General features: G+C 36.9%; 3 protein-coding genes across 4 annotated transcripts; all 3 read left to right on the forward strand.

Annotated features, from left to right (window-relative positions):
- The first annotated feature begins 1,120 nt into the window (after positions 1 to 1,120).
- LOC115759973 (REPTOR-binding partner) lies at positions 1,121 to 2,277 on the forward strand. Of its 2 annotated transcripts, none has more exons than XM_030701124.1 (4): positions 1,121 to 1,267; positions 1,770 to 1,851; positions 1,928 to 2,049; positions 2,113 to 2,277. In XM_030701124.1, the coding sequence occupies exons 1-4, from the start codon at positions 1,217 to 1,219 to the stop codon at positions 2,212 to 2,214; spliced, it is 357 nt and encodes a 118-aa protein (XP_030556984.1). In that variant the 5' UTR covers positions 1,121 to 1,216; the 3' UTR covers positions 2,215 to 2,277. The 2 variants fall into 2 exon arrangements, with proteins under 2 accessions (XP_030556984.1, XP_030556985.1); XM_030701125.1 differs by having other exon boundaries at positions 1,125 to 1,267; positions 1,928 to 2,053; positions 2,113 to 2,215.
- Positions 2,278 to 2,841: 564 nt separating this feature from the next.
- LOC115759998 lies at positions 2,842 to 4,806 on the forward strand. Its single transcript, XM_030701154.1, has 2 exons — positions 2,842 to 3,062; positions 4,317 to 4,806. The coding sequence occupies exons 1-2, from the start codon at positions 2,918 to 2,920 to the stop codon at positions 4,802 to 4,804; spliced, it is 633 nt and encodes a 210-aa protein (XP_030557014.1). The 5' UTR covers positions 2,842 to 2,917; the 3' UTR covers positions 4,805 to 4,806.
- A 2,278-nt stretch (positions 4,807 to 7,084) lies between these two features.
- Positions 7,085 to 8,514, forward strand: LOC115759835 (RNA-binding protein Rsf1). Its single transcript, XM_030700928.1, has one exon. It carries the CDS (start codon positions 7,187 to 7,189, stop codon positions 7,781 to 7,783), a length of 597 nt encoding a protein of 198 aa, XP_030556788.1. The 5' UTR covers positions 7,085 to 7,186; the 3' UTR covers positions 7,784 to 8,514.
- Positions 8,515 to 11,616: the final 3,102 nt, after the last annotated feature.

Consider the following 11,616-nt stretch of genomic DNA (forward strand, 5'->3'; position numbering starts at 1 on the left):
GGAGACTATATGATATAGTTGTTCGAAGATCATAAATAAATAATAAATAAATTTGACAGCGGAAATACAATATCGGTTCGGCTGTTGAGGCTGTTTAAGAATATACACATTTACTTTGTGAAGTCAAAGGATTCTTCTGTTCTCACACATTAAGTGAGAACATTTGAATATCCTCGCAAACGGTATAGACTATTGGTAAATAAAATTAGTGGCTGTTAGTGAAGGGAGAAAAAACGCATGGGTTGAATTAATCGCTGAATAAGAGTCAAGTGCATAAGTTTTAGGCTATGCCTTTTCAGTGGCCCGAAGTGACTCCTAGTTCATCTATTTGAACAACCAGCGTGCCCGAAAGGCAAGTGGCAAAGATGAAGTAAGCCAAGCAGACTGAAAAAAATGTTAGTTTTATAATTAAAATTCGACAGGGTTTGTGACGGCGAAAACATAACGAGCGAGCGGTATGAAAGCAGATATGCTGCCCGCTTGAACTCTTTCCGCTGCTGCGGTGGTTAAGAATCCCCGGTGATAATCTGGGCGGTCAGAAATTCGTTGCTGACCATGCTTTTCCAGACTTGCTGAAAACTCTTGCAGCTGGATATCAGAACCAACGAAATCTGTCACGTTATCGAAAAGTTCTTTCTCCGGAATCCCTTGCCGAATGCAATCTTTGATAAGTCGATTGTTTTGGAGGCAAAACAAACATAAAGACCCACGTATGAGATAAGCAAAAACAATTTAATCGAGAAAGTCCCCACAGGCCATCGCTATCGAATTTTATTATTTATATTTATATTTGATTTCAACTAATCTTTGAATTCGAAAATGCATAGTCACGCTTTGGAACTTGTGACTCCGATAGATGCGCATCCCTTGAATCTATCGATGCCTTTCTACTGCACTGAACATCTTCAATTGGCAATTTTTAATAATTTATTTATTTTTTAATAATTTATTGCTATCTGTTACACATTTTACAAAAATATGGAAAATTCAAAAAGAAATTTTTTGTATAATTGGCTTGGGGTAACAAAACCGATTAGCTTCCGAATTTCGTAATCAGGAATACCCTTACCCTTCCATTATTTAAGAATGTGATTATTTATATTCGATAGAAATGCTAAATAAACATTAAGAAATCGATGCATCTTTATTAATTCATTTAAAGTACAGACCAAAACAATAGAAAAACGTTTTAAAATTGTTAATTATTGTTAATATAATGGATTGTGATAGTATTCAAATGGCAATGACGGAAGAACATCAACTTACAGTAAGTATTTAACTCCTCAAAGATGTAAAAACCTATTGCGCAGTATATTTTTGTTTACCCTGAATTACATACATACACACACATACACATACATACATATCTATGCATGTTTTTGTATGCCGTACAGGGAAGCTGTCATTTTTACTGTAGTAACCTTGTGTTGTATGAAAGTGAGTTGTTTACCATTTGATGAATTCATCCCTCCTTGGTAAAAATGGTGGTCACAGATTTGTTAGGTGAAGTTGACGGTTCAAATTAATTTTCAAGGGTATTCATGAAAAACCATTTAAGACGCGTTTCATACATATCGCAGAGTCTAAGAATCCAAGTTCTTTGTGAAAATTCATTTGAGACGTGTTTATCAACTAAAGTTGAAGAACATATTTTCTTATAATATAAGCCAGCCATGAATACTCTTAAATATACGTTCTTGTTTCATCATAAAGCAAAAATATGTGTGTCAAAATGGCTGTTTATATAATTTAATTATCATATATTTTAGGAACGCAAGGAGTGTGGACGCAGGGGACGAAAGCCTGGCCGAAAAACATCATCTGAAAAAATTGACATAAAAGCAAAATTGGGTAAAATTTGAATTTTAAAACTATTTGGAATGTTTTTTTTTTTTATCCAAAAAAAAACATTTTTTGTTGTGTTTAGAGCGAAGCAGACAAAGTGCAAGGGAATGCCGCGCCCGCAAAAAGCTTCGTTATCAATACCTTGAAGAGCTAGTTGCAGATCGTGAAAAGGCAGTTATTGCATTGCGCGCTGAACTGGAGCGAGTTGGTTAATATAATATTATTTGCTTTAAAGCACGATTTTAATCGTTACCTTTTTGATTACAGTACATGCAATGGGGTAGACAATTGGACGAAAATACAAGCCCCAATGAAGTGAATCAGTTGCTTAAAGATATTGGTATTCTTAAACAGGAAATATTTGCTTAAATTTAAGAAAATGGCTGCAAATGTTCATACTACTATTTTAATTACTCTTTTTTAATAAATATACATATATTATAATAAATTGATATTTATTTTATTGGGCGAATAGGAAACTAGCGAGGTGTGGAGAATATGAGTGAAGGCTCACGAGGGATTGATGGACATGAACCATGGCAATCCTATTTGTGGCTATTTTGATAAAAATCGTTTAGATAGAGTAATTATTTCTGACCTCGGATTCATTGTGAATGATAGAGCATAACAGCAAGTTCAGAGTCAGCATTAATACATCATGGATAAATGTTTGCTAAACATATTAACGTATATTTTTATACACTGTGTGCGTATTGAAGCTGCTGCGGGTTTTATGTCGGACAAGTGGGACAAACATATCTAAAAGATCAATTCGACATAAATATATATATTTTTTCCACATAGACAACCCAAATATTTTCTGCATTTCTTGTGCCTAAGCATTTGCCGTGCCAAAATCGTCTCATTTATTTCAACATCTCTGAGAGATGTTCCTATTCCTAAATGTTCCACATTATTTAGCCGATAGTTAATGAATCGTGACTCAGGAATGGTTGCTGTTGCTTTCGATATGTACATCACTATCGACTTGGTCATACAATTTCTCATCTTCAGTGAACAAAATTGTCTAAGAGAGCTTTCAAATATTTTGGCGTAATTGAATTAAACTTAAATGGACTCAGCAGTGGGACAGGCTCCAGAATCAACAGCGGAAGACTTGCGACGCGAAGCCCGTCGAAAGAAAATATTGCAAACCGCCAAGGCCCGGCTAGATAAATTAAATGGTCTAGCCAGAGCAGCTGAAGTAAATTATGTTGGTAAGCACTGGCAACATAACAACTGCACGAAATGTTCATATATTAGATGTACTACATTACAAGACCAATTATCCCCGATACCCAATAACACATTGATATATTTTATATGAATCTACAAAAAATCTATACATTTTGAGTGGCATAATTAAAAAAAATGTACTATGTACCAAATGTTCATATTTTTAATTCAGCAACAAAATATCCGTCCGTTTCTTTGTATATGCTGCATAATATACTAGTCACATGTTTACTTATGTTTATAGAAAATATGTTCTTTAAGTAACATATTTAGCACTACTGAGACTTAGTGCATGTTTATTTACGACAATAATTTCTCAATCTTTGAACTAATTAAACTAATACAGGTAATATAGGTAATATCCGCCTGTCTGTATGAACGGGTCAAACCAGATTCAGAGCACAGGTCAAGTTATCGATAACCACCAGATCAAGTTATCGATAACCACCAGGAGGGCCTTCGTTCAAAATTTTAAGTCTAGCTTTTATATATATTGGACTATTGTTACTGAGTTCAATTATATATAACTTATGGGGTCCGAAATGCTTCCTTCTACCTATTACATACACATAGATATATAATTTTTATGGATTTGCGATGGATTCAGGGTATACAAAGTTGTGGTCCACTATTAAGTGGTATTGGAAATGGCTATAATGGTTTTGTGTGTGCATAACAGGCGGAAGGAGGAAGGATGCGACCTCATAGAGTGTGGGAAATCGAGTCGGTCTAGCTTTGTCTGCATATTCGTATGTAACAACGCGTCCATCTCAGAGACCATAAGAAGTAGGGAATTTTCTATTTTGGATAGAAATTGAATAAAGATCGGCGAACAAACACCGAACAACAATTCAGCAACAATTGAACAACGAAGCTGGAATGTATATAGAAACTGCTCATCTCCTAGTCGGCTGGTTAAAATATTCTGGATGGGGCACGAATATGGACGAGGGACTATGAGGACTATTATTTATATTGTTCAATTGCACGTTGAACCTTTCTAAAGTTTCCATGTTCGTTAACACATGTTTCTACAAAGCCCGAAAATCTGCCGACCATAACACTTAACTCTATTAATTTTAAAAAAAGCAGGCAATCGTGCCTGAACACCAAAAATTGTTTGCATTATCTATATTAGTTATTTGCTATCCAGATGTGAAATCACTAAGAAGAACACCCTTAACATAATTTTAAATGTAATAATAATAAAATATTCACCGTTAATTGTATTACAGATTCTCCAGCAACCGAAGAATTGGATTACTCAGATCCTGAAGTAGAGCCAAGCGTTCCTATCATAACTACATTTGCTCAACAAGATAGAATTTTTTATTCAGCAACGAACGTTTCTCCGAATAACGCGGATGTCCCAAATAAGTTTGTAACAGGCAGGGTCCATATTTTTATAGCTTCAATTTTAGGATATATTTTATCACATTATGTTAAAAATTCTCTTTTTGTTCCAGTTTTCTTATGTATATTAATCGAAATATTTTATCTGAAAGGGCATCAGAACCCGCAAAATAACATTCTTGCCTTAATATTACCTGTTGCACTTTTGTTCACAGGTGCTTTTGTAGGTAATAAAATCAGGCAAATTAATCGTCTTCTCTCCATATTACAATCTCTGATTATTAATCTAGCAGTAAATATATTCTGTATATGCTTAAGTAGTTTTTTATTCAAATTAAAGAGTGTAAGTCATGTTGCTGATATAAAATAAAAAAATGTTCAATTGTTATATAATTTATTTGCAGACTATTATTATGGGGTCTGCTGTATTTTTAAAGCAAATATTCCTATTGTATCTCATAACCAGCAAACGGCGCGTAAAATCTGTATATCGCAGTATTTACAGTCAACAGCCCTAGCTCTATACTCTAGTTAATGCGGAAAGGCATTCGCCAACACGTTAAAAGCTAGAAAAAAGATTGGCAAGTCGGGATAAACGGATGTGAAAATAGCTACTAAACCTACAGACTTCATATATACTGTGATTATGCTGACAAATACTAAATTGCAGATGTGCAAATGAAGACCCCCTATAGAGATAGAAACATAAATATATGATTCAAAATTTTAAAAACTTATATTTCCCAAAGTCAATATTTTGAAATCATTGCTTTTTAGTTATAATCTAAGTCTCCATTTCAATAATGAGAATGACTTCGACTGATTCAAAAGGTATGAACCTTGGCAAACAAGGTCGCGAACCAACAAAAATAAATACCAATTTATTTTCTATTTACAATATAAAATAAAAAAAGGTTAGAATTTGAATACTAGTTTTTCAAAATGATTATAAAATATGTATATATTTTTTTTACATTACCAAGTAACTAAATAGTTTTTCACAATACTATTTCCAAACGTACTGACGAAATCTCTCAACATGTCTATAAGAGCTATAGGACTGCAGCCTCCTACGCTCTCAATCGAAGATGTTGGTTCCGCAGAAGAGGGCCCGAAAAAGACCACTGGGGCATTGCTTAATTGCGCTCAGCTCCGTGGGTGCACCTGAATTCTAAAAGCGTCTTTGTAAAGCTGCCGTGCATAGAGAAGTTATTGTAAACTTTACTCTGACTAATTGCATCGTCAGATCAGAGAGCTGAAAGTTGCCAAAGTACTCCCACCGAAGCCAAGGACACGCTTGGACGATAATTCCCAGGCGCGTCAAAGAAACGGAAGAGTACTTATTCAGGGTAAACTGTGCCATTATATCATCTTGGCTGTCATGCTATCCGCTTAATTCGGCCATTTTAAAAACTGCAGACTGAGTGGTAAATGGTCTGTTGTGAGAATATTGCAGCCGAATGGGTCAGACGCAACTTTCGTCGCTTTAAGTTCGCTTAGAATGGAACTGTTACAGATGAGTCTATTCCCCCGGGAAGACCAACCAGATTTGGAACTGCTTCGGCAGAACTACACATTTTTCTAAATATGTCCCTTTTGATATCGGCTAATGCTATATCCCCCTCTTTTGAGGTGCAAGCGAATCCCCACACCACTATCGTGGAAGTCGAGATCTTGTTCAGGTTTTGCAAAAAATAGCTGCCTCATTAAGAACCAGCTAGAACTATTGCTTTGGGAGTGCTTTTTGCAGAGAGTCAATCGCTATGCTGCGCAAGAGAGGCGAAACTGCCGTTTGCAGTGAAAAGACAAAAATACTGACTGGAAAATCACCAATTTAATGAATAATCAAATATATGTGAAACTTCATGTTAATAAATGAGATTAGAATGGATTAAAGTCATATTTATTAATTGAGACATTTTATCCATGCTAAACGCTTGTCTTGAAAGATTGTTTCTTTTCCACTCAGATGTTGGCTTCAAGAAGGCTTGTGACAATACTTTGACGTGGTTTGCCTCAACTAAAAATCTCGGTGGTTGAGAAAGAGGTGATAAAGTGTAGTATTTACATATATGTTTATATAAAGGTGAGGGTTTTTGTTCACGTGTGTATTCGAAAATTTTGTTTGCTAACTTGGGCTTCCCATCTGGCTCTTTGAGGGCAATTCTGTGACTAACCTTACCATCGATAGATTCATTGAACAATATTGAATCCATATTCTCTGCCGATAATATTTAAAAACTCAACAAATACATTATTGTACAAAAATAATACTTGATGTAACGAGTGATAAAGCAACAATTGATATTATGATATTACCATGTCTTGCGCAGAACATTAATGAAAGCAAATTTATTTAGGATGAAATACAAGAGTCGAGCATACTATATGAAGATAAACGGGTTTCAAGTTAATCTATTAAGTACATTCGCTGAACATAAATGTGCCCAAATCAAAATAAATAATGTCAAAACTAACATTGTGTTCTGCCACAATAAAAGAAATGAGAGAAAATGTGTTCATTCCACCGTTCCAAAAAAAGGGTAGCTTGACAGGAAAGTTGTTGAAGAAATGTTATTGAAATACTCGAATTAATTTGGTTGCACTAGTTTATACGGTAAAAATAGCTAATAAGATATGGTCACCCTGAATGAGAATTCTTGATGTACATACAAAAGCGATCTAAAGTGTAGTACAGAAAATATTGATTTATAATTATCTGTACAAAGAAAGATATCTTTGTTTATACAACATGACTGATCAACGGGGGACTAGAGTTTATGTCGGTAATTTAACTGATAAAGTTAAGAAGGACGACTTGGAAGGCGAATTTACAAAGTATGGAAAACTGAATTCAGTATGGATTGCATTCAATCCGCCCGGATTTGCGTTTGTTGAATTCGAGCATCGTGATGATGCCGAAAAAGCATGCGACATTTTAAATGGTTCAGAACTGTTGGGCTCCCAATTACGCGTGGAAATTTCGAAGGGTCGACCTCGGCAAGGCAGGCGAGGTGGACCTGGCGACAGAGGACGCCGCAGCGATGTCGGCAGACATAGCATAACAAACAGCAGTAGCAGCGGTGGATTCAGACAACAGCGAGGCTCCAGTAGCTCCAGTAGTCGCAATTTCGATCGCAGTTACAGTTCCGGTCGCTCAAGCGCCGGCTATGGCGGTGCCAGGGACGGAAGTACTAACGGATTCAGTCGTCGCGATGTCTATAATGGCGCAAGGGAAAGCAGCCGTTACGGTGGTGGATCTAGTGGATCCAGCTATGGCCGGAATGGTGGAGGACAAGGTGGAGGACGCTTCAGATCTCGGTCACCAGTGGGCAACCATCGATTCTAAAACCCAACCTTTCAATTTGCAGCTGTTAATAGAACAATATTAAACGTCTGATACGACCCAGCTACCAAATGAAATCATTGCTAATATGTACATACATATTTTAAAAACAATTTTTAAGATTTGGTTTATAATCAATAAGGAATGCATTCTATTAAAACTAACTTCTATGCTAGGAGATCAGCTTTTGGAAAAATATTCGAATACTATTTATTTAACATACAAATTGCATCAAAGTAAATTTTTATATATTCAAATTTAAGAATTAAATTAGCCAACTATAAAAAAAAATAATTAAGTTACATATACTTAACAAAGAAAAAACAATATGGAATAAGTTTTTGAACGCCTAGAATACGAAAATCTAATAAAGTCAAATCCATATTTCATACTTACGTACGCAGAGTATAGTATATAGAACTTATATATTTTTTTTTTCTAATTATCATTCGTGCACATAAATTTAAAATGAGAACTTAGATTATCTAAAGGATTTAATACCCTTGCAAACATTTGCCTTGCGGTTCTGCAGTTATGTGAGAATAGTCTAGCTATTAAATATATATATATATATATATATATATGCAGCCTAGTAGGATAGTTTATCAGGTTTGATCAAGATATATTGGTAAACAAAACGTTTTTGATATAAGCAATTAGCAGCATTACTGTGTTCCGATGTTCGAATTTTTCATATATGCATATATATAGGGGCATAATAAAACTAATAAACTCCGAGTTTATTGAAGATATCCTGAAAAGCAAAATAGTTTTTCTTACATGTATCTACTTTTCGACCGATCGTTCCTATGGCAGCTATATGATACAGCGGTTCGATGTTGATAAGACTTTGCATATACATGAGCTATCGCCGGACTATGGGCGAGTTTATTTGCCAAATAATCAAGTTTCACTTTAGCAACTTTCTTAATTACATTTGGCTGCACCGACGGTGTCAACAAATATTGGACTATCAGAAGCTAGCCCTAGTCGGATGTCCTCCAGCATAATACCGAGCTTGCGCCTCTTGCATCGCCCATATTATGCTTCAGCAAATCACAACAACATTGTTTCATAGGGATCAGTGTCCAACTTAATCTCTTATTTTTATAGTATGTTAACCTATATGCGAGGAGCATAGCACAGCTTATAAAAGCTGCGTTGGTTCAGTTATCCACGCAAAAACAAACTTTTCGAGCGATCGTTCCTAGGACAGCTAACTGCAAAGTGTGAGACAAATTTGCATAGAAACAGACCGACGGATATGGCTATATCGATTCGGCGGTTGATGCTGATCTAGAATATATAACGTTATGGGGTGCGAGATGTCTATATATATATTTGAAAATTGATTTTTGTTATTTATCGATATTTATCGATATTAGCAAAATGAAAGAGAACGCCGTAATGGGCTTAAAGCGAAACTGCTTAAGGAGTTTGGCAGTGCTACATCTGCCCGAGTGAAGTAGTCTGCCATCTATCAGGGTGAATATGTACAGCACTAGGCTAAATATGTCAGCTGGGAGCCAAGCCTTAGTTACGCAGTTATAATAAACAAAGCCCATAAATTGCAAATATTCAATATTCGGTCGCCTTTTGTCCCTTTCACGTTTGGAAGGTCGATGTACTCAAATCGGAATACGCGCTGGCTCCATCAGATGTGACTGACTCGTCTGCATAACATACCAAGCAATAGGAATTTTTGCGCTTGGTTGTCTTTAACGAATTAGTTGAGTCATCCAGAGAATAATCGAAAGCATCGTATTGAGGATTCTACCTTATTCCAATAGAGTCTGTTATAGGATTAATTTAATCGTCAATCAGCACCCCCTTGGAACATCAATTCCTCAGTTTTACCTCCATGAAGCTGGGGACTGATAGCCCCGGACAAACATAATGTTCAACTAGGTGCCCATTCATACACACCCCCCATGTTGGAACCCCTCATTCGTACCTCCACATTTGTTCATCTACTATCCATTATCATAAACACAATTCTTTCCTCTAATGCAAACGACGCCTAGCAAATGCAGCTCTAACTAACTCACTAATTCTTCTAATCCTATCTCTAGTGGAGAGTGATTGACTCACGCCAAGCCCGCCATTAACCTCTAAGACCACCATCTTCCAAAGATCTCGAAGAGCAGCTTATCTTGAACACTGGCAGAATACATGCCCTCATGTCTCTGCAGCCACGACGGCATTCTGGACACTCGCAAAGCCTCCTCGAATGCAAAAATGCATTGAGGGAACCGTGACCAGCCAACAGGAAACCAAGACTCAGGCAAAACCTATAGTCACGCCCATTCTCACTTGTGTCCTACCTGGCATGCCAGTCAGACAACAAACTTTTCCACCAATCTCTTGCACTCACTAAGCCCTGAATTCTCCACATACCTATCCGCTGCTAAATAGCAACAATGGCAGCCGCCTCCTGATCCTGTACTTCAAGGCTCAACGCCAAGTCAAGAGGGGCTACTCCTAACAGGGGCTGCCTACGGGGAGACATTGCGGCACACAGGCAAACAATGTAGCAAGATCACCCTCTGGCAAGCCAGCATGACTGTGTAGGTAGCTCTTACTCCTCAAAATACGAAGCACTTGCCCCACCAAACCGGTAGCCGAACCGTGACTCGCCTCGCCTCTCGTCGAAGGTTATGCCAAGGTATTTCACCTCATTCGCATACCTAGTCGACTAGATGCCAATCTGCCCTTGAGTATCTTGTCTTGTTCATTGCCATACTGACCCCAACACTTTCACTCCACTCATACATAGTGCGCAAGCATATAACCGTATTCGTCTCAAGCTCAAGACGCGATCGACCCTTAATCAAGACGAGCATCGTTTTCTCGAGCTGCCCAAGAAAGGTTCAACATCAAAGGGTCAGGCTTAGACCCCTGCGGGCAGTTACGAATCACATCTTCACTCCACATTCACACTACCCTACAGTACACGCACGTCTGCCAGAGAAATAGCTCTTTCAGAGAGCAAATTTCCGGCACCCACATTCACCCAACCTTCTCAATACACTCGCCCAACTCAGGTATCAGCAAAGATGCCTAGCACATGGGTCGGTTGTTTGGATGAGACCCCGTCTTACTACTGCTAATAATACTATCCATCTAATTCTAAAGAGTGTATTTACAATAAAAATTCTCTGTCACTGTCAGCTTAGTAACAAAACCATCCAAGCTGCAATTAAGTCTATTTACGCGATATCTATATTTGTACTATTCTGACGAAAGTCAGACTTAAAACTGTACTGACGAAAATGTGACAGCTATATTTAGCGTTAGCACCTGCATCTAGCACCAAAATGAAATTACTTGCAGTTCGTTTGATCGAAATTCCCATAGATATTATTTTGCGTTGAAAACGTGTGCTAATAAGCAAGATTTCACAAATAATACTCTCTATTTTGGGTGTAATAAGCGACGTTGTCCACTAAAGGGGGGACAACATTATTTTAGTTCGGGGTAAGGGCCAAATTCTCCAGTCACCGAATCGCTTCTTATAGACGCGGAGATGTTTTTGGTTCGGAACATGCGAACGTTCCACATTCCGCTTAACCGAGTCAAATTCGATTACATGATCGAATTAGTCTTAATTGAGGAGAAATATACCAGTTCTTTTTTCAGTTTCCCAAAAATTCGAAGTAAAAAAATTTGCAACTGAATTTAGTTGAAAAACTAAGCATTTTAAAATAAAATTTCTAAAAATTCAAGACGCTTAAAATTTTTTTAATCGGTTATGAGATCCTCGTGTGATGATCAAAAATGCAGGTTCACTTCCGAAAAAAGAAAAAAGAGAAATACTACATTTAAATACTACATCA

The sequence above is a fragment of the Drosophila novamexicana genome, unplaced genomic scaffold (assembly GCF_003285875.2).
Source record: "Drosophila novamexicana strain 15010-1031.04,08,12 unplaced genomic scaffold, DnovRS2.1 tig00000387-arrow-pilon, whole genome shotgun sequence".
In the NCBI taxonomy this organism is placed as follows: domain Eukaryota; kingdom Metazoa; phylum Arthropoda; class Insecta; order Diptera; family Drosophilidae; genus Drosophila; species Drosophila novamexicana.

Coding starts and splice junctions, on each gene's coding strand:
- LOC115759973 (XM_030701124.1), top strand. CDS start 1,217: ATGGATTGTGATAGTATTCAAATGGCAATGACGGAAGAACATCAACTT. Junction 1,852..1,927: donor TGACATAAAAGCAAAATTGG/GTAAAATTTGAA, acceptor TGTTGTGTTTAG/AGCGAAGCAGACAAAGTGCA. Junction 2,050..2,112: donor TGCGCGCTGAACTGGAGCGA/GTTGGTTAATAT, acceptor TTTTGATTACAG/TACATGCAATGGGGTAGACA.
- LOC115759998 (XM_030701154.1), top strand. CDS start 2,918: ATGGACTCAGCAGTGGGACAGGCTCCAGAATCAACAGCGGAAGACTTG. Junction 3,063..4,316: donor AGCTGAAGTAAATTATGTTG/GTAAGCACTGGC, acceptor ATTGTATTACAG/ATTCTCCAGCAACCGAAGAA.
- LOC115759835 (XM_030700928.1), top strand. CDS start 7,187: ATGACTGATCAACGGGGGACTAGAGTTTATGTCGGTAATTTAACTGAT.